Consider the following 21,120-nt stretch of genomic DNA (forward strand, 5'->3'; position numbering starts at 1 on the left):
GCTATTGTATATTTATACATATGCATTGTCCTTGTAAACAACCACCTCTATCTAACCCTCTTTTTCTTTGGTTTATAATACCCATTTTCATCCTTTTCATGCTTTCTCTTTTCTCTTACCCTTTCGTGCTTTTTGAATTTACGTTTAGCAGCAATATCGGGTGCAGTAACTGCCATTTGTGATCTCTTGGCTTTACGACTCTTTCTTCTGGTATCAACCTGGTGCCTAATTTTGGCAAACAATCGAGTATACTCAGTTGTTCCAATCTTTTCCTGAACCATATTCAATGCTTGTAAACTAATGTTTATCAATTCTTCGTCGGACAATGATCGACTATATTCTTCATCTGTAAAGTTGTATAATGAATCAATAATTTTCTCTGAAACTTCAATCATACGGTCCTCTTTGGTCAACTGAATGAACAAGATCAAAAATTTAATTGAAATCTTTTTGGCAAGGCTTGTTTGATTCTCCTGTTTGATGATACCACATACTCTTTTAATCAAGAAATCATTTGCGTATTGCATCTCATCACCATCGCCGGTTTTCAACTGTGCACGGGTATCTTCCCACTTGACAGCAATAAATGTTAAATTCTTGATACACATTGTACCCAATTCATCCGATAATGACGGAGTTCGCAATTGGTGAATGAGCTTTGTGGCAATCAACTCTAATTTAGAGTTATCCAACTTGCTCTTATCAAGGTTTGAAAGTAGTACTGAAACCAAACGGCAAGTGATTAATCTAATCCATGAATGTGGATACAACAAACAATCGATTACTGAGTCCCAAAGTGAAATGTATTTTTGTTCATAGATTTGATCTTTCAAGCAAGAAACAATGGCTCCAAAAACGGATAAACTGGAGTACACAAGTTCCCAATCAACGCTGTTTCCCTCCTCGTTGAACTTTGAATCGGCAAGAATTTTTGATATATTTTCCAATGCCAATTTATTCAAACTCGGATACACCTTCATACCAAACACAGTTGTCAACATTTTGTAAACTTGAAATCCACATCTTTTCAACAACACATTTGATGATTGCTGTAACCATGCAGTACAATATTTCTCAATGAAATCTACCTCGCTAAGTTTCTTCATCATGCTTGTCAACAATACATTGGCCATTTCTCTAGATCTTGAGGAATCATCAGAAACGAGGATATTTGCTAACGCTATGAAAAATGACGAGGCCAATTTGTCCAACAACTCCGGTCCAGCTTTTAATATAATCAAATGGATAAGCTCCATTACCGATTGGCGACCTTCTTCAGTGGGATATGTCAAATTATTGACCAAAAACTTAAACAGCTTCTCCAATTTACCTTTTCCTTGATCGTACTCCATCAAAAATTGAAAATAGATTGACCTTGACATGTCACGAATTTCTTTTGAGTGGTTAACAATCATTAATTTGGCAACACTATCCATTACATCGTAGATCTCTGGCAAAAGCAAATGTTGAGAGACAACGGCCTTCAAAAATTGAAATGCCAAACCTTGTCTGTTGGGTTCCTCCAAGTCTGGTTGAACCCTTGTCAATACATAACTTATGGCAGAATCTTTTATCACCACTGTTGGATTATGCTTGATAGTAGTTGCCAAAAATTTAAGGGCTGCCTGACATACATCCAGATTTGTTGTTGGCGAATCTTTAATCAAAACCAAAGCTTTCCTCACACACGACTTTAAAATTCCTTGACTTTCTTCATCAAATGGTAAACGAACAACAATGATCAAGACCTTCAATGAAGCTAATACAACACCTTCAGCTTCAGAGTTGATTGCTGTAGCCAATAATGGGACAAATCCATTCAAATTGGAAGTGAGGAGCAAATTCTCGTGTCTTGAAATAGCCGTCCTCAACAATTCAAGAGAAAGCTTTTGCATTGTCTGCCTATATGGCAGACGATCAACATGACTCTTTGTCTTTCTGCTTAGAGTTGTCAAGAAATGCTGTTCCGATTCGCTAAGTTTAGTTATTTTTTGATTCGGGTCAGCTTCGTTTGACATTGAAAAGATCTCAAAACACAAATGCAATATAGCTTGATTCGAAGCTTCGGTATTGTGGTTTAACCCAAGTGAAAGTTTCCGAAGTACTTCATCCAATTGAACTTGAACTTTGTGATTGATTGTTTCTTGAAGTAAAAGTTTGATTGGATTAATCAACTCACCAAAATGGTCAAGAGATATATTTGACGCTAAAATCTCACAGGTGTCAAAACTCTTTTTAAACTTCACTTCCTTCATCTTGCTCGTGTAACCATCAGCGTCCTTTTCTTGACCTGCTGCTCCAAAGATGTCCTCCATTGCAATATCAATTGTCAACGAAATGGACTCATTTAAATCACCATGTTGCAACACATGTGCCAAACATTGCAAAAGGTAATGAACAGTATAACTGAGAACGTGTATTTGTGAACCCCTTGATAATGCCGTTTTCAATTCTCTAACGATAAATGAGAAATAATTTGCTCCCAACGCAACGGTTATCTTCCCCAATGTTTTCCTCACTGCATCTCTCAATTCTTCCGACCTGGATCTCATCACTTGGCACAAACTTGTTAAAACCGAAGGTAAGGCGCCCTCCACTTTATCATCTGAGAGCGACAAAATCAAGTTAATTGCAGCTTCAGCCAATGGAGCACGTGCCACAATGGTATCATCATCTCTAACTTGCAATATCTTCGTGATTTGAGGTAAGACTTCTGTTTGCAAAAACCCATCTATATCATCTTGGGACCCAACATTCAACAACGTGCCGTCATCTTTGTGATCTTTCAATACAGCAGAGATTGCCACCACCAAGTTTACTCGTTGTCTCAATACTTCTGAATCCATTTTGAGACCAGCCAAATAACGTTTGAAAATGGCCTTATATTGATTCCAACTAATCGAGCGAACAAGAATCTTGATTGATTCCAAAGCTTCAAGTCCAATGTTTCTATACCTCTCTTCGTTTGAAATGGTATATCTCTCTAATAATGGCAATATATAATGTGAAACATTGCTGCCATTTATAGAGTCGGCAACCGTACTCAATCTTCGAATACTTCTTTGACGCAAGTGCAATTGAATGTGATTTATATTGCGGAAAAATTGCAGCTCCTCGTCATCTTCAGTTCCGATCAACACTTGCAAGTCCCTCAAGTCTGGGAAATACTTGTCATGTTTGATAATATACTCCAAAACAGCCACGTACTCATTTTGAACATCCTCGTTTTCCTTTCTTATACCAATACGCACCAATGGAAGAATCATATCTTTCAACAAGTGAATGTATGGCTGAGCCTCCCCTGCTGACGGCTTGGACGTATAACAATCAACGAATCTTTTCAATAGGTACCCAGCATTTACACGTATTGCCAACTCCGTTGGATCATTGATATTGAACAATGCATTACTCAATAGAGGAGACCATTGAATGGGATCCAATGATAGATACAACTCCTCATTCACCAATCGATATGCGTCAAGTCTGTTTTCGAAATCATACTCGCCCATTCTTGAGATGTAGGCATTCAATCCAATTACAACTTGTGACACTATTTGCAAACGCTCAAACTTAGACCCAAGTACACCAAACAATGTTGCCAATGTCTCACGAACGTCTTTTGTGGATATCACCCGAAGAAGTTTAGAACAAGCTTGATACAACGGCAAAATTTTCTCAAATGAGCATTCGTAACTTGCCAACAAAGATGATAGAGCAACAAGAATGTTTGATTTATCATTGACATCAATTTGTTGGTTATTACGCTCAAGCGCAAAAGTTAATGACTGTATCAAGGCAGATTTCGTCTCCTTTGTATCGATATAGTCCCCCTGTATCATAAGAAGGAGCGTTTTGATCACCTTCGACCCCACTTCAGGATTAGTTATCCTATTAATAATCGACGACAACGTTTGAAGCAATGAATCAACCACTATAGCTAACAATGTGAAATAGCTCTCCTCTGTATCGTTCCTCTTTTCCAAAGCTGTAACGGCAAAGTCCAACACTACTGATATAACAGACTCCTTCGCGTCTTGTTTTTCCAAAAGTGACAAAATGGATTTCACTGCATCAAAATCACTGGCGAACAAAAAGGGTAAAGTGTTTGGCAGTCGAATCCAGAAACACATCAAAGATAGTACGGCCAGGGGCTGCTGTAAGTTTTCATTGGCAAATTTAGGCAATCTTGGTGCAATCAATTCGTTAGTTACCACTCCAACATACGGTGTCCAATCAAACTCTGGGCCAAGGATGTGGAAAAGCTCCTTCAAGCTTCTCATTCCACTCAGTCTGATATGTCTCGCCATTTTATCTGAAACAGGATCCTCTTCATCACTTTCACAATCAATTCTGTTCTGGGCACATAAAAGTGAATATAAGAGAGGTTCAATGGTGGTGGCCAAAACCGAAGCATGATTTTTCTTAAAGACCTCATAAACTTGTTGGAGTAAACTGATGAACCCAGTGATTTTTTTCAACTCACCATAATCGAATCCCAAGCCTGCTGTTGACATTCTTTTTCCAAAATAATCTTTGTAATTTAACTTGCTCGCTCCTATCCCAATAAAAGAGGCTATTTCCTCATCTGAGAAGCTGGGTAACGACAAAAGCACCGCATTCTTACCACCCTGTTTACTCTTACTTGCTAGCTTTCCTTGAAACTTGCCAAATAGTATCCTTATCACCAATGGCATAATATGTTGCTTGTCATTATATTCAATTGGGCAATCGATGGATGTGAACTTTGACAATTCGTCACTGAATGTAACATCATCCAAAAAGTTTCTCAACACGTCTCTGTGTTTATTGATAATCTGGTCATTGAATGCAAAGATGACATCAAGTGCTAGTTGTTGCACTTTGGTGTACGTGCTTGTCAACAAGTCCAACATGTAATTGAATAAATTCTCACTGCCACTAATCTTTCTCAAATTCTTCACCTTTGACAATAGTGTCAAATATTCGTTCTTGTCATTCTTGGACCATTTTTGGTAAATCATGTGCTGGTTTGCATCAAGTAAAAAATCAACAAGTTTTGAAACGTCAACAACAGAAGGGGCATTCTGAAGAGCTTGTAGTGTATTGGTACGAACGAGTCCCTCAAATTCATTCTGTTGAAAGCTACTCTTTGCCAACCCATTGATTGAATTTTCAATGCTTCTAAAGTACACCAAATAGTTGTTTTCAAATTGTTCAAAATTTTGGTGTAGTCTATAGTTCTTTGGTTGCCACAGTATCAAATTTGAATCCACCCCTGGCAACATTTCTTCCAAATCATCTCTCGACTGATAATCCATTAATAAAAACTCAAATGAGCATTTCCAAATCTCGCTCTTGCAGGTACTCGCAATTAATGGAATTGCTTCAAAAACAGCTTTCCAACTCGGTTGAAATTTGTTCGATAGTAACCCAAATAAGAAATTAACTGTCGTAATTTTGTCAAATTGGGTTGGTTTCACCTGCTTCAGAAGTTCTGTTCCTAAATTACGAACCCTAAGCATGATATCACGTCCAGTATCAATTGTTAACGGTATTTGCTCAATCAATTTGATTTGTTGAAACACGGGCGAGGTGGGTATTTGTTGTATCGCGAGAATCGACTCGATGAGATCGATAGCATGGGATCTGGTGTCGTGACTTGGTAAAAGTAAACACACTAATGCGGGATCCAAAAAAATTTGTGGATCATCAACAATCTTTATAAATTGGGTCATTGCCGGCAAAAAGTTCAACGATCGACTAAATTTATCAAATCTCTCCAAAATGAACAAAGTCAAGTCTTGAGCTATAGGTGATGACTTTTCCAATTTTGGTGCTAACAACTCAATAGCCAAAGTAACTACCTCTCTGCCAATAATCGAGTCTGGGGCTGTTTTTGCCAACTGTACTAGGATTGATACGTCAAAACTTTTTCCAGTGGAGTGCTTCACAAGTAGTAATCTCCAATAAATGTCTTCAAAACCGTCCAGCTCTAAATCTGCCGCAATATGTTGTGTTTGTGCATCCAATAGTTGATCTGGTATAGTAAAATTGAATCGCTTGCCTTGTTTCTCCAAAAACAAAACTACACGTTGCATCTTTTCGACTGTATTTGCATTGTTGATATACGTCTGAATGTACTTGGTTATTCCAAAGTTTTTCAATTTCTCACCAGCAACAGTTAGTCCAGCGTATGCGAAAGGAAGGAAACTCAATCCTTGATTCAAGTTGTACATTGCATCTAAGTATCGTCTGTGGCGTGACATGAGGGACGGAATACTAACATTTCTGAAGATTATGCTCATCATATAAACGAGCAACTCAGTGAGTTCAATCGAAGGATCCTGTATATTCTTGACAACCTCAAGGATCTCATCGACCACATCCAACACACAGCTCCAGTCACTGACTTTTCTTCCAGAATCAACAAAACATAATGATGAAAGAAGCTGGCTTGACATTAATAGCGTGAGGTCACTGCAACTAGATTGGACTACATCGCTCACGGCCCCCGATACCAACTTGTAAAACTCCTGACACGAATTTTGCTCTCCATGATGCAAAACATCCAACAATATATCCGATACCAATGATGTAACTTGAGGCTGATACTCCTGTTTGATTTCGGAAATAATACATTCCATTAATATCGTCAAAATTGTTTTAGACTTTGTGTGGAATGACCCTCTCGTGCTCTTCATGGACTCACTAAACAAAATTTTTAACGATTCCAGGTAGTGCTCATTGGACTCCACTGTTTCAACGTTGTCATAAATGGCATGGTGAATAAACCTTCTGAGAACGTCGGCATTCAGTTTTCGAACAAGATATGAAAGCGCTTCTGCGCAAAACCTCGATATATAGGACCTATTTGTCAACGTCAATAGCGGGAAAAGTCCAGAGAATGTTGGATGCAAATCTTGAGTCAATATCTTTACCAAGTACTTGAATGCAAATGCCAATGTGGTGAAAATCCAATTCAAAGCATTGGATGTATTCCTATTATTTTGTATGTCATTTGGACTTTGCATCAAAACCACCTCGACTAACAAACCCAATGTTTTTTCGTAAAAAGGCATAAAATCCGGTCCCAAATCATGTATAAATTGACTCAATAGTTCCAAACTGGGTTGAAGTGAGTGGATGTCGTTCTTGTGAATCGCTTGATAAATTTCTTCATAAATCCTCTGTTTGTGATGTAGCACTTGCGGCAAGGACTGACAATAATTTTCAATGCTTGATGATAAATCAGTGAATGTACCCGATAGATTAAGTTCATTCCAGTGTTCAAGTGTCGTCAACAAATGAGATGATTCTACTTCATCGTGAACTCTTTTATCGAGTCGTTTGTTTGGTTCAATCTTGATGGAATCGACTCTTTCTCGAAATGAAATGAAAGCATGTCGTCTCCCTGACTCAGTAGTCTTGTTCTTCGGCATCCTTTGGAAGCTAATCTGAACAACGAAAGTAAAAGTATATGGTACAAGTACAAGTGTAAGTAGAAAATGAGTAGTAGTGTCTGTATGACCAATTTGGTTGTAAAAAATTGAAGAAAAACCGAAGAGCATCTCAAACAAAAAAAAAAAACAATAGAAAAACTAGACAGAAAAGAGAGTGAGAGTGAGAGTGAGAGTGAATGAGAGACAGGTTGCTACCAATTGAGATCATGCGAATCCCGGTCAATAGAGAACAAACAACCCACATGTTTTCATCAAGAGGAACATACCACACAAATCCAAATACATACATAATCATTTGCACACCTGTTCAGGTTACACTTTACCAAATACAAGTATAATTGGAATATTGACTGTATAAGCTGTTTCTACAATTCTACCATTGCCGTTTAATCGACAATAGAAACAATGTCGCAACCAGATGGTGATGATACCACACCACTACTATCACACAATGATGCTCCAGAGAATCCCTTAATTCTAGCAACATCCAGCTCATCGAACACGAAACCAAACACAAACACGAATACAACGGATGTGTCATTGGCGAAGAAGAAGCAAGGTACAAGTACTCCCACTGTATCATTAGGCACAACTACAAAAGCACACTCCAAAATGTCTAAATCAAACAAAATAGGATTACAAAGAACAAGTAGAACGTCACAGAAACTAAAACTATTACCAGAGGACCCTAATTTGGATGACATTACCAAGGGACAAGTAACTTCTGGTGATGACGATGACGATGACGACGATGACGAAGGAGATGATATTTTTGCAACACGACCAACAAGAGTTTATTCTCAAGTAAAACGAATCACCAACGCGTTTGCTCGTAAGGATGCTGAGACTTTGGGAAAACTGCATAGGGATTTATTGCCCAGAGTCACGGCGTATTGTACTTGTGCATCGTACAGAATGAAGGATTTGTTAAGATGGTTAAAGGATAGGAAGAGAATTCACAATACCAGTCCTAAATTGTTTGATGAATGTTTGTATACCCCATTTACGTATAAGGACTGGAGAAGTGATAGCAACAGCAATAGCAATGGTAATGATGAGGATGGCAATGGACATAAATTGATTAGGTTAGCTGACGAAGGTGGTGAAATCGACATGGGTAAAAGGTCTGATTTATTTGTATTTGAATATGGTGTTGTCATCATGTGGGGATTCACTCAAAAAGAAGAAGCTGCATTCTTGGAGGATTTGGCCAAGTTTGAAAGTGAAAAACTATCGGCCGAAGACATTCAAATTGAGGAGTTTAACTACTACATTACTAAATCTTATCAACCAAGGATATACAATGATTTCATTACATTGAAAGATGACGAAAACTACATGTTGAAACTATCGATATCTCATGCACTTGCCCAATCAGTTAAAATATCTTTATTTGAAGAATTGGTCGACAATACCATTGAAGATACTCAAGATATCCCTCAACAGATTGCCCATACCGGTAAAGTGGAAATGTCAAGGGACGAAATCATGAAGTCTATTGGAGAATTGTTCATTTTAAGGATCAACATCAATTTACACGGTTCAGTATTGGATTCACCAGAACTTATGTGGGCTGAACCTCATTTGGAACCAATTTATCAAGCCACTAGAGGCTACCTCGAAATTAATCAACGTGTTGAATTGTTGAATCAAAGATTGGAAGTTATATCGGATTTGTTGCAGTTGTTGAAGGAGCAATTGGGTCACTCGCATGAGGAGAATTTGGAGTTTATCGTCATTGTTCTTGTTGGGGTTGAAGTTTTGGTGAGCATTGTCAACATCATTGTTGATGTTTTAACATACAAGAAATAGTTCTTCTTTCGCTGGTAAGGAAACAACAATTAGTTAAATTGCATTATCGCGTATTGTAGAGAAGAATGACAATAGTTTAGTTGCATTATCCCACAGAGTAGAGAAGAATAACCGTTGGAGCGCTTGGTCGTTGAACCAACCAAATAGTGCTTGTACCCATCGAAGTCTACAAATCTCAGAGTAAAACAAGAGAGTTTGATTAGCCAAACCTAAAACTTTTGATGCTATAACCTGAATATTTAGATCTATTGCAATGCACATGTCAGCGTTACCCAAGCTCCGCCCTGCTCTCCTTTCATTTTTCCTTCTACTAAAAGTCTCCCCTTCTCTTTCTTCTTCTTATTCCGTCTTGAATTTCCCTTGAGTGGTTCCGTTTTGAATAAACTTGAGAAACCTCACACCATACTCCTTTGGAGGTATTGCAGAGATAGTACTTCGTGATTGGCCAAACGATCGGAAAAATGTCTCCAATCGTTTCCTCACTGAATAATAAGTCAAACAATCAATTATCCCAAGATAATATATTTCTGGTAACGGTTGGTCACGTTCATTTGTTGCTTGTATGCCACCATCTTGTCGATAAAAATAATTCAACCGTTCAGTGGGAGATGAATCTTCTTCATAATGTTCCCAATTGCTATGACCAGTTTTAGAATTGCAAATCCCCAATAGTAATGAATAGTCCATTATTCCATTTTTGATTAAAAATTGAACATCCAGCTGCAATTGCTTGAAAAATTGCTCGCGAATCTCTGGACCAAATGCAATCTTTATTTTCGATTCTAGGAAATTGTTATCCTTTAATGTTGACTTTTTCCCCTTCGTGATTGGAGTATATCTCCCAGCTGTGCTCCCTTTCAAATCAAAAGTCTGACTCAATATGGCATTGGGTGGGAAAAGATTATTCATAATGACAAAATGATGAGTTCTTGACTTCCCGGTACTTGTTCTCACTTTTACTCGATGTAATCCATAAAATTGACTAATCAATGTATTCTTATTCTTGCCCACATGATCAACATATGATTCCAAAATCTTTTGTAAAAATTTAAATTCGTTATACCTTAGTGTCTTGATGATATAGACGTTATCCTTGCTGAAATAAAACAATGAACCTGATTTACCCTCTGATTTGATTTGCGATACAATTAATTGGCCCGTTATAGATATAAGGTAATTTGCTTGATCGATATTGAATTGGTCTCGAAGCCAGCGGAAAACTTGAGGGGCATAATCATAAAAACGAAAATCATAATTCAGGGCTGGAGTAATGGTATCATTATCCTGGAAAGTAAATTTTTGTACTTGACTGAAATCAGCTGATGTCAACTTGTGAACACCCATTGCTTTATAACTAACTGCAACTCTGATTCCCGTCAACATACAGTAAAGTACCTTGTATGTCTCTCCTTCTGCTCTGCTGGTTGCCTGCTCCTCAAGATTCTTAATCTGTAAAACTCTCTTTTGATGCACATTGGATTGCTCCATCTGAATTGAATCCGTGGTTGTTGATCTTGGAAGTCCAGCACGTTGTTGTTGTTGCTGTTGTTGATGATGTGTTTGGAGAGCATCGTTGGTACTTACAATCGATTCCTTTCGCGTATCTTCCAATTCCTTAGGTAATAATGATTGCGGTATATTCTGAGAAGTCACCGGTTGGGGGTGAGGTTGAGATATCGATTTTACTATCTCGTCTCCTTTAAACACCCATTTTGTGTCACTGCTTTGCCGGTGATGATAATCCTTGGGTATTGTTATTGGATCCGATTCAATAATGTCGGAAAATGTCATCAAATCATTCAATTTTGGTGACAAGTGAGTCTCCACTTCATCATCTTTGTGCTTGTTGTCAAAGTAGTAGTCAAATGACGGCGGTGAAGTAGCATGAGTGTTTCTACTTTCTGACAAATCGTCAGAATTAGCTGGGGACTCATGGTTTGACTGTAGTATTGTTTCATGTGACATGCTATTTTTTGATTTGCTTTTGTATCCTGGTGTATGAAGATGATAATCATTCAAATCAACTTCAGTGGATACATGCAACATGTTGATGCTGGTAAGATGAAATGACAGTTGCTGGTTGTAAAAGGGATATTTTGTACACTCTAGTACTCTATTTTCCTTCTTCTTTCCTCAGTCTATTTTTTTTTTGTTGACGATGATCAGAATGAGCGGATTGTACAAAGTAGTAGTAGTAGTATGTTGTGTGTGTATGTTTATGTCGTATTGGTCAAATAAGCAAACTTGTGTTGAGCTCTGTTTACCAGCTTAGATAGCACGGTACAAGGTTTGTTATTGCCAAGGATATAGTAGGTAGTTAATATAACTAAACAACTCAAAGTGTAGTCTTGTTGCTGTTGTATACGCTTTGAAAATGATGGCTTGAATAGAAAATGAAGAAAAAAAATATAATTTTTTTTACTTGCATTACACAAAGTTAAGCACTACACTATTTATCGTCAAAAAGGGTGTATTGTACTGTAAATCTAGAAGAGAGTTTCAAGTTTTATGTTATGCCAATCAACAACACCGTGTTATAATCATTGGACTTGAATAAACACTTTGCTACAACACAGTAGTAATAACCAATATGATTACACCACAGGGCACATTGAGAATACTCCTGTATTTGATTGAATAGAATACTTAGTGGCATACAACACTGATGTCCATTTTTCAATTATTGCTTATGCCCGAAAGGGGTGGGAGGAGGTACAACTTTTTGCACAAGGCGTTTCAAACGCGTCATAGTTCTGAAAAGCCATTGGAAAGGCAGAAGGGGCATCAAAGCTTATTGAGATGTGAGAGATTAATCCTCTCTACATTGGTTGGGATAAACCTTGTTATTCGTTGATGCGATTTGTGTTCATCAACCAAAGATACTGCTACGCGTCTTTACAAATTGTACACTGAGTTGGGACTATTAGTCTTCAAACAAAAGAAAGTGTAAATGTTGGGGAAACTAGTAGGAGTTGTTGCAAGGGTATCCCCACAAATACAATGTCGAGCCTACTGTCTATAGGGCCCCACAACAACTTGGTGATTGAGAAGATCTTGAAATCAACTACGCGATTGCGACACCTTTCGAGGCCGTATTTACACTTGATGTGTTGCTGATTTGGAGAAGGATCATGGAGTTTAAACACGTGATTACATTAATGGAATCAGTGGAACCATTCAAGCTAATTGTAAAATGGTTGGAAAATGCTATTTGTGGAATGGAGATTGTAACCAGCTACATTGTCATGGGAATTAGTGGTCTTCACGGTTAATCTTAGGCAAGTGAGGAGGCTACACGATGCGTCTCATAGTCCACGAGCCTATTGTTGAGGGTCTAGTTGTTGATGCTTTGAAAGACATTGGCCATAATATTATACGGCGAAACTAAGTTGTATTTGTAAAGCTGATGCGAATGCTGTGCAATAAAGGTTTCAGTTACAATACAGTCAGTATAAAATACGCAATATGAATGATTTGTTCTATATATATGTAGATAAAGATTGTGAGATTATTTTCATGTCATTTTTGTATTCGTGTGAAGTATTTAAAGTAGTCACCATTTGGTCTTGTGAGTTTGTGTGTATTTTTGTTAGACGTGTAACCCTCCTCTCCACCTGGAGGATCAATAACTGATAACGCCGTACAACCCTTATGGGCTTCTAGAACAATAGTTTGTTCTTTTTCAGTTTTGGGTCGCGTGTATTTTTTTTTTACATTGTCTCGGACCGGTTGCTTTATATCTATCCGATATTTCATCCAATTTTGTTTGTCTCTTCTCATCGGAATATGTGTATATTACTTCATTTTTGGCATTGTTTCTTGTAATTAGGATTTAGTGCCGTATATCACAAATAAGTACATATTCAATACATCCATATACGGAAGCTACCGCAACAACAACAACAACAACAACAACACACACACACGGAGTTAACAAGGAGTTAACACTGTGGCTCTCGTGCGTGCATTGTCTCTGTCTCTCTCTCTCTCTCTCTCTCGCACTTTTTTTTTTTGTATGTCGTTTAGACGGCTTAATCTGATTGAATTTAAATTAATAATTTTACTAATTCCTTTCTTCACACATATCACCATCCTTATAAATTGACAAGAAACGACCTAAAAGAATAGTCGCTGATACTTTGTGCATCCTTATACATTTCCCATCACGATGACGATTCTCAACAAGTTTTTTGGCAAATCAGGTCAACAATCAACTGAAGAACAAATCAAACATTTAGGATTCGAAATCAGCACCTGTCCAGAAACATGCGACGATTGTACTTCCAAGTTCCCTAAATCATTATCATTTGAAGAATCAGACAAGCTTTGGCAGTCTACAAAACCATATGGGTTGCATTTGAACGTGTCAACAGGAAGAACTGATTGGCCGCACGATGCAACTGGTACATCGGGGACATTGTCTCATGCAGTAGCATCATGGGCTTCTAAGCACGGTGACACCCCAATAGGCACCATCAAAGTTACGTGTTCATCCTTTGCTAGTGACGAAATGTTCACTGATGAAGATTACATCACTGAGCAAACTGGTGATGTATTGGTGCTTCCATACTTTCTATGGATAAAAGGATTGAAAGTATCTGAAGTTGATAAAGTCTTGACAAAATTGGTCAGCATTTTATCATCCACTGACCATGATAAACTACAAGTGAGCGATATTCAAGCTCAAATCCCACAAATAATTCCTGACGTTAACAAGGCATACATTCTTCTATGTTCCCACCGTACAAGAGACAAGAGATGTGGAATCACCGCACCAATAATGAAACGAGAAATGGAAATGTATCTAAGAGAGTTGGATTTGTATCGTGACATGTGTGATACATCACCTGGTGGAGTAAATGTTGGGTTTATAAACCATATTGGTGGCCACAAATATGCTGCCAATGTTATTATTTATTTAAAACTGTCGGGGAGAAACATTTGGTTAGCGTTGTGCAAGCCTAACAATGTAAGACCAATTATTGATGAATGTATTTTGCATGGAGGTAAAGTATGGCCGGATAAGGTGAGATTAGTTCAAAAATTCAATCCAATAGAGTGGTGATTTGAAAGAGAACTTGTATATATCGTGCACAATGGAAAATTATAAAGAAGCAAACCGCTCACCACTGAATTGATAGAGAATCTATGGCATTTATATTGATCTCTTTGCATCTTGAAGCCTCCACATTCTGCATCTACGTCTCGTTTATTGTCTATACTCGGGTCTATATCCGCAACAGATTCAAGACATTCAATCTCTGTTTCAATGAGTCAATCGTAACCCCACTCAACTTATCAACATCTTTATTCAAAATTGACCCGATTCTATTGTACTCCAAATTTATTGCATTGGGGTTTATCAATAAACTCTCAACAACAGACTTGTAAAAATCAACAGTGTCGCCGCTAACTTCATGCAACTTGGTAATCACCTCTGTGTAATCGCCATTTGCCCCGGCAATCAATTGACTAATTTCTGAAATCACGCCGGCTCCTTCTTTCAAATCTCCCGTGCTATCACGCAACGTACCAGTAAAATCATTAATCAAGTCAATCACTTTATCAATTCGTCTCAAGTCTCCTTCATACACAACAGCATTGTCCAAATTACCATCTTTAACAAGCAATAATGCCGGTAATCTATTGACTCCATACTTGTCAAGCACTTCTTGTCCACTACCTTGTTCATCAACAGTCAATGTGGCAAACAAGATATTTTTGTTCCTAGCATAAACAGTGTTTGCGATTCTATTGAAAATACCAGCAAAGTCTTTACAAAATGAACACCAACTTCCTTCAGCTGATACAATTGCATATGGAGTACCTTGAAGTTGTTGTTCAAACAGATTCGGTTTCAACGACACAATTGCGTCTCCAATTTCCTCCTCTTGTTGCACAACTTCTTCAACCTCATCTTGTCGTGATTTATCCAACCTTACACCACTGAATTGTTGAATGAAATTACTAAATGCTTCAATATCTCTAATTCCATCAAATTCAACGTGTTTTCCTTGATCATCAAACATTAGCAATGTAGGATACCCAATTTCAACATACTTCTTGCTCATCTTTTTACCATCCTTGTCGCCATTTATCTTGACCACTTGGATCTGAGGATAGTCTGCAAATAAAGTCAGTAGTTGATCAACTACCGGTGATAGTTTTTTGCAATGACGACACCAATCGGCATAGAAATCGACAAAGGTGAATTTCCCCGATGCTGTGACTATTTGTTGGAAATTTTTATCGTTTGCTTGTATTACATTGGATGGGGAATACGCTAAGGCTAACGAAATTAGTGTGAATAGTAAGAGCGTTATTCCCCTCATTGAGCTGCTATTATCGACAGTGTAAAGCTCTTAGTAATCAACGGCAAATTTTCAGTCTGCGGCACTTTTATCACCAGTGGTTGCTACCAAGTTGCCTGAAATTTTGGGAACTTCCTTAGCTTACCACGCAGGTTAATATCAACTTGAATTGCCATAACTGTTTCCGTTCCCTCAAACCTCCACTACATCAATCCTTAAATAAATTTATTTCATGAACATTAATCTATTTATCGAATAAAAACGGTGCACCAAAACTTAACTTCATCCCGTCACCGCGTACGCGGCCCCTTTTAATTCTTTATAGCCTTTTTCTCAGCATTAGCTTCTTTATCAAAATAATGATACTTGGTCCACCTAAACCCTTGACCCAATTGCGCCAACTCATTAACAAAATGACATCCAAACAATAAGTAATTCTTGGGAATAACTGCCAACGAATACCTCATAAATACCAAACTGTACAAAATCAATGATCCGGTCATTGGACCACTAATGACTTCAGGATCTTTTTTCAAATCCATTATGGCAGCAATAGGGATACCGAAATTTGATACTGGACCCCAGAAATGGGTGGTGCACATGTATTTCAATGTCTTTTTGGAGAAAAGACTATCGGCAAATTTTTTGAATGTAGACATGGTTCAGTGTAGAAGTTGTTGCAGTAGTAGTAGGTGCTTGCTTAATTCCTATGTGGATTAGTTTTCAACTTTTTAGCTAATAAATTTGAAAGTGGGGAACTCGGCTTCGATGTATCTGCAGTTGGAGTCGTGAATGGGTTCAAGTGACAGATCTTGAGGAATATGTATGTGTAATTGTATATCGATTGCGAAGTAAGCTTAAGCCAGGTGACTATACTCTCGTTACGTGCTTTATATGATATATACTCAAAAATGAGATTGGTAGTTTTTGTTTCGTTGGTGAGTTTTTTCTCTTTTTTTTTTTTTCTGCAGTCTCTGCAGTCCTTGCTTTTTAGCGGGTAGCAGCGTAAAAAAGTGAGAGACACACTTTGTAACTCCGATATGCAATCCTGCATGAGAGAAGACCACCAAATGTGTGGCAAGGGCACCCAAATGTATCCACCAAAGTGCCCCAGTTGTGCGTCCGTCATTTGGCCCATATTTGAATAGGTGGTTCGTTTTTGAGTTTGGTTTATCCATCGATTGCTCCAAGTCTCTTGTCGGGGTGGGGCGTCAATTGTCACCCCCCCACGCAACCTCCACTCAAACCTCTCGGTTGCAAAGTGAGACAATTTTTTTCCCCAACAAATTTAAAAATAAAACGGTGATAAAAAAATAAACCACTCAGAGTATTGCTATTACGAAAGATTGTCAACAACACGACTAAACAGTACGACTGGTGTTCAACTCAAACTATGTTGCACATCTCCTTTCACACATTGCCTACGTATCTCTACCTTTAAGCCATATGTAAACTGTATTAAAATCATCTACACACAGTAAAAAGGACCCCATCTATCAAAAATAAAATAAAACAAAGACTTTGAAATCATAAATTATCGTAAAAAATATCTCTCTCTCATAAATCAATCACTCTCAAAAAGCAAAACTTTAATTCTTATCCTGGGTTGGTGGCTGCTTGTCTCCTTGACTGAAACGAACTTGATCGCTAGGGAATTGTTGTTGGTTGAATCCTAATGGTTGTGGGAACATGTATCCACCACCCATAAAATTTGGCGTGGGGTGTTGTGGTTGTGGTTGTGATGTGGGAATTAGATGTTGTTGTTGTTGTTGTTGTTGTTGTTGTTGTTGTTGTTGTTGTTGTTGTTGTTGTTGTTGTTGTTGTTGTTGTTGTTGTTGTTGTTGTTGTTGTTGTTGTTGTTGCATCTGTGAAAGTGGAGGCAATTGCTGCTGCTGCTGCTGTTGCTGTTGTTGTTGTTGTAATGTAGGTGTTGGAATAGGTGGAGGCAAACTCGATGACATTGGTCTACGACCACCAAAATTCAATCCGGCTCCAATATTTGGTGTACCTGCTGCAGAATTGGCACCACTATTTGGCGTTTGTCTCATACCTTGCATATTGCCAACATCATTCCAATTGCCGAAATTTGAACTAAACCCAAATAAATCCGATGGTGGTCGAGACATGAATGGTCTAGTACTACTAGCTCCAAATAAAGGCGCCTGGTTGGATGGAGTAATATCATTTGAATCGCCACCAGTTGTAATGGAAGTGTTTGAGTTTCTTTTATCGTCATTGCCAATTCCAGTATCCTGGTTGTCATTCAAAGGTGCATATTGTTTAAATCCAGCAAGGGTCTTATTCTGTCTGGTTTCGTCGTCAACATAATACTGCATCGCGCCATCAGATTCAGTTAACCAAAATGGATCATTCAAATGAAATCCATTCAAGTATTCAAATTGCGATGGGTCACCAAATGGATTGGTATTGAGCAAGTATGACAAATTACCTCTAGCAGTGGTGATTGGTAAATTGGAATTACTGATGTTGTTACTATTGTTGTTGTTCTCTGGCGATGATGAGTATGTTCCAACCAACTGCTTTTGTCTCCTAACTTCTTCAGCAACAGTGCTATCCTCTTGCTTCTCATAAAGCAACTTGATCAAATTCAACACTCGGTTTATCAAGTAAACCATGTTGGATGACCACATTCTTGAAGTTGTAATATACTTTGTAGACATCCTTTGCTCAAAATGTATCAACGAATTCAAATTACTTTCAACCAAACCAAGAAAGTCATTGTTCAATACCGAATCATTATCATTGGCAACAAAATCTTTGGACTTGTAGTGCAACAAGGTGAAAACAACAATAACTCCCTGACATATAAACGAGTTCAAAAATGGGAAATATGACTTGAAAAGCTTACCAAATTTGACAGGACCATTAAACATCGATTCATCATTAGAGTCGACTCCTCCGGCAAATCCCCCTTCTTGGAAATTTTCATCAACACAATGTTTCAAAAACCCTTCAATGAATGTGTTTAACAATACCAAAAACTTGGCCACTGATTCAGTTTGGTGTGTCACAATTTGATCATAGCCCTTCAAATTCTCAAACTTGCAAATAAAAGGTTCATACAATTTGGCATTGTTGATGTGCAAGATGATGAGGTCGGCCAATAATTCCAAACTTGTAAAATGCAATGGGCGTCCGGTAAAGTCATCAATCATCAAGTGTTCAATCACGTTGGTAGGTCCCAACATTGCTTCAGCTGTGATACTCTCATTTATCAGTGATGCATAAGCACGATTCAATATTTCAATTTCGCGATCAAATTTGTGTGATAAATCAAGTAAATCTGGCAACGTAAAGTCAATCATGAAATTTTCAATCAACATCAAATTTGATAACCTCAACGATTCGCAAACACCTACTTTGAACAAAATATGAGCTCTTTCATTAGGGATATCTGAACCTAATCCACTATTAGACCCATTCATACCGACTTGAACTGAAATTGGGTTTGGTCTTCCAAAAATCGAACAAATCAGCGACACATAATATTTCAATGCAAACCATAATCTGTAACGTGTGACATCCAATCCTTCATCTTGACCCTTGTCGTCTTCTTCTGATCCTGAAGACTCCTTTTTGTCACTCACATCTGAATCTTCAGCGGTGGCACTGATCAAGTTCTTAAACTGTTTGCCAGGTTTGACTTCTTGTAAATTGTAGTTGCCCATAATGTGTAAACCGATAGAATAAGAAATTGAGCAAGCATGAAACATCATTGTCCAGCACTCTTCATACTTTTGTTCCAAAAAGTACCACTCGGTGCACAAAATGTATGATTGAATCGACAACAAAGACTCTTTTACCAAGTTGTGTCTCAATCTTTCAAAACCTCTGTGCAAAACGTTTCTGGTCAAATACTTTCTGTACTTTGTGCAAGTGTTGACAGATCCAGCTGGTAACAAATTCAAATCAACAAAATCCTTTGAGCTGAGTCTTTGAACAGATAAACTCAAAATCATATAGATCAACATCATATCGTCATCATTATTCCAATCTCTATCGTTAATATTTTCGTAATTGTTCAAAAATCCAAACACATGAGATGCCGAGATGAATGTTCTATAGTACGGACTTCTTTCAAAAAACTTGTACACCAAATTCATAATCACTTCAAAGTTTAATCGAAAAACATCACGATTAGTATCTGAATCAGTACTGATATCCGGATCCTCATATTTCAACAAGTATGATGGTAAGATCGGAAGTTTCTTTTTTTTACCACTTCTCTCCACCATCCGATTAGATTTGACAGATTCATGCGCTTGATAAGCATCAATATCTACCTCCCAATTGTTTGACCCATCACTTCCACCGGATTTATTACGTTTCAACTTGTGCACTTTCCTTGTAGGTGGCGTAGCTTTAACATCCCTTGATGCTGATTGCATATCTGTTGAGTCAGCTCGCTGGCCAACTTCATCACCACTACTTCCGCCGGATGATGATGATTCCTTTGGTGGTACAGTTCCTGCAAATGGTACATTTGTCGAGTACATTCCTTGGTTTGCGCTTGCTGAGTCATTAGGAAAACTAGCCTTGGAATGGCCAAAGAAACCAACTTTCTCCTTTTTATTTGGAAGATCTTCTGACGATGAGTCAGCTGTTCTATCTCGTTTGGTACTAGAGTTTGACGTAGCGGTACTGGAAGATGGCGTCTTTTTAACTTGAGAAACTCCTGGCGTATCTGTGGGAGCGTTTGTTGGAGCTGCTGACGAGGAAGATGAAGATGTGGATCCTGGGGTAGTATCTGAAACAGAAATCTTCAGTAAAATTTCCTCCAACCTCTGAGTCAAATTTCGATTCTCATCCAACAATTGTTGATTGGCCGCTCTCATCATATTGAAATTTTCCCTCATTATGGACATGTCATCGACATCACTTGAACCGATTTGTCTTGGATAAGCGTGCATTCTTGCCAGCTCTCCTGAGTATTCTGATCCAGATTCTCCAGATTGCCCAGAAATGTTGTTATTCAACTTTACGTCGCGTGAAATAAACTTTGCAGAACTTTCCGCTCCTGTAGAATCACTGACAGATGGTGGGTCAGTAGCTAGTGAGCTCTGAGCTGATGTGGAGGTAAGCAATGAGTTTGAACTTGCGCCAGTGCTACTCTTGACACTCCCTGTTTCATTCAAAGTTTGAAGTGGTATACGAGTAGGTCGTATTTCCTGACGTTGTTGTTGTTGTTGAGATTGTTGCTCCATTATTGTTTGTTGAAGTTGCTGATTGTGTAATTGTTGCTGTTGAAGATTGATTTGCTCTTGGTTTAGTTGAAGTTGAGCATGTTGTTGCTGTAGTAGTTCAATATTCTTGTCTTGTTGCAACTCCTCCACGGGCTGTGGCTCTTCCTTCGACTTAATGTTATCGGTAACTCTACCTTCTTTTGTTCCATCTTCCGATAACTTGATGTTTCTAAATGTCCCTGGGAACTCACATTCAACACTTCTCTTTATACATTGATCACATGGTTTCTTTTTGTTACACTTGATCTTCCTCCTCCTGCAAGAAACGCAGGAAATTGGTAATATATCAGACAT

At 38.1% G+C, this 21,120-nt stretch overlaps 7 protein-coding genes across 7 annotated transcripts; 2 read left to right on the plus strand and 5 right to left on the minus strand. All coding sequences in view use genetic code 12, as the record gives it.

Annotated features, from left to right (window-relative positions):
• Positions 1 to 47: 47 nt before the first annotated feature.
• On the minus strand, positions 48 to 7,547 carry UTP20 (Utp20p; the record flags this gene model as incomplete). The annotated part of the gene is made up of 1 exon (XM_036812067.1): positions 48 to 7,547. One exon carries the CDS (start codon positions 7,545 to 7,547, stop codon positions 48 to 50), a length of 7,500 nt encoding a protein of 2,499 aa, XP_036663339.1.
• A 297-nt stretch (positions 7,548 to 7,844) lies between these two features.
• On the plus strand, positions 7,845 to 9,251 carry CPAR2_101950 (uncharacterized protein; the record flags this gene model as incomplete). Its single annotated transcript, XM_036812078.1, has 1 exon — positions 7,845 to 9,251. One exon carries the CDS (start codon positions 7,845 to 7,847, stop codon positions 9,249 to 9,251), a length of 1,407 nt encoding a protein of 468 aa, XP_036663340.1.
• Positions 9,252 to 9,590: 339 nt separating this feature from the next.
• MSS4 (1-phosphatidylinositol-4-phosphate 5-kinase) lies at positions 9,591 to 11,216 on the minus strand (the record flags this gene model as incomplete). Its single annotated transcript, XM_036812089.1, has 1 exon — positions 9,591 to 11,216. One exon carries the CDS (start codon positions 11,214 to 11,216, stop codon positions 9,591 to 9,593), a length of 1,626 nt encoding a protein of 541 aa, XP_036663341.1.
• A 2,203-nt stretch (positions 11,217 to 13,419) lies between these two features.
• On the plus strand, positions 13,420 to 14,316 carry CPAR2_101970 (uncharacterized protein; the record flags this gene model as incomplete). Its single annotated transcript, XM_036812101.1, has 1 exon — positions 13,420 to 14,316. The coding sequence occupies one exon, from the start codon at positions 13,420 to 13,422 to the stop codon at positions 14,314 to 14,316; it is 897 nt and encodes a 298-aa protein (XP_036663342.1).
• A 163-nt stretch (positions 14,317 to 14,479) lies between these two features.
• On the minus strand, positions 14,480 to 15,583 carry CPAR2_101980 (uncharacterized protein; the record flags this gene model as incomplete). The annotated part of the gene is made up of 1 exon (XM_036812112.1): positions 14,480 to 15,583. The coding sequence occupies one exon, from the start codon at positions 15,581 to 15,583 to the stop codon at positions 14,480 to 14,482; it is 1,104 nt and encodes a 367-aa protein (XP_036663343.1).
• Positions 15,584 to 15,873: 290 nt separating this feature from the next.
• CPAR2_101990 (pyruvate transporter) lies at positions 15,874 to 16,221 on the minus strand (the record flags this gene model as incomplete). Its single annotated transcript, XM_036812123.1, has 1 exon — positions 15,874 to 16,221. The coding sequence occupies one exon, from the start codon at positions 16,219 to 16,221 to the stop codon at positions 15,874 to 15,876; it is 348 nt and encodes a 115-aa protein (XP_036663344.1).
• Positions 16,222 to 17,151: 930 nt separating this feature from the next.
• On the minus strand, positions 17,152 to 21,120 carry CPAR2_102000 (Zn(II)2Cys6 transcription factor; the record flags this gene model as incomplete). Its single annotated transcript, XM_036812134.1, has 1 exon — positions 17,152 to 21,120. The coding sequence occupies one exon, from the start codon at positions 21,118 to 21,120 to the stop codon at positions 17,152 to 17,154; it is 3,969 nt and encodes a 1,322-aa protein (XP_036663345.1).

This window comes from Candida parapsilosis, contig 005569 (genome assembly GCF_000182765.1).
Source record: "Candida parapsilosis strain CDC317 annotated contig 005569".
In the NCBI taxonomy this organism is placed as follows: domain Eukaryota; kingdom Fungi; phylum Ascomycota; class Pichiomycetes; order Serinales; family Debaryomycetaceae; genus Lodderomyces; species Lodderomyces parapsilosis.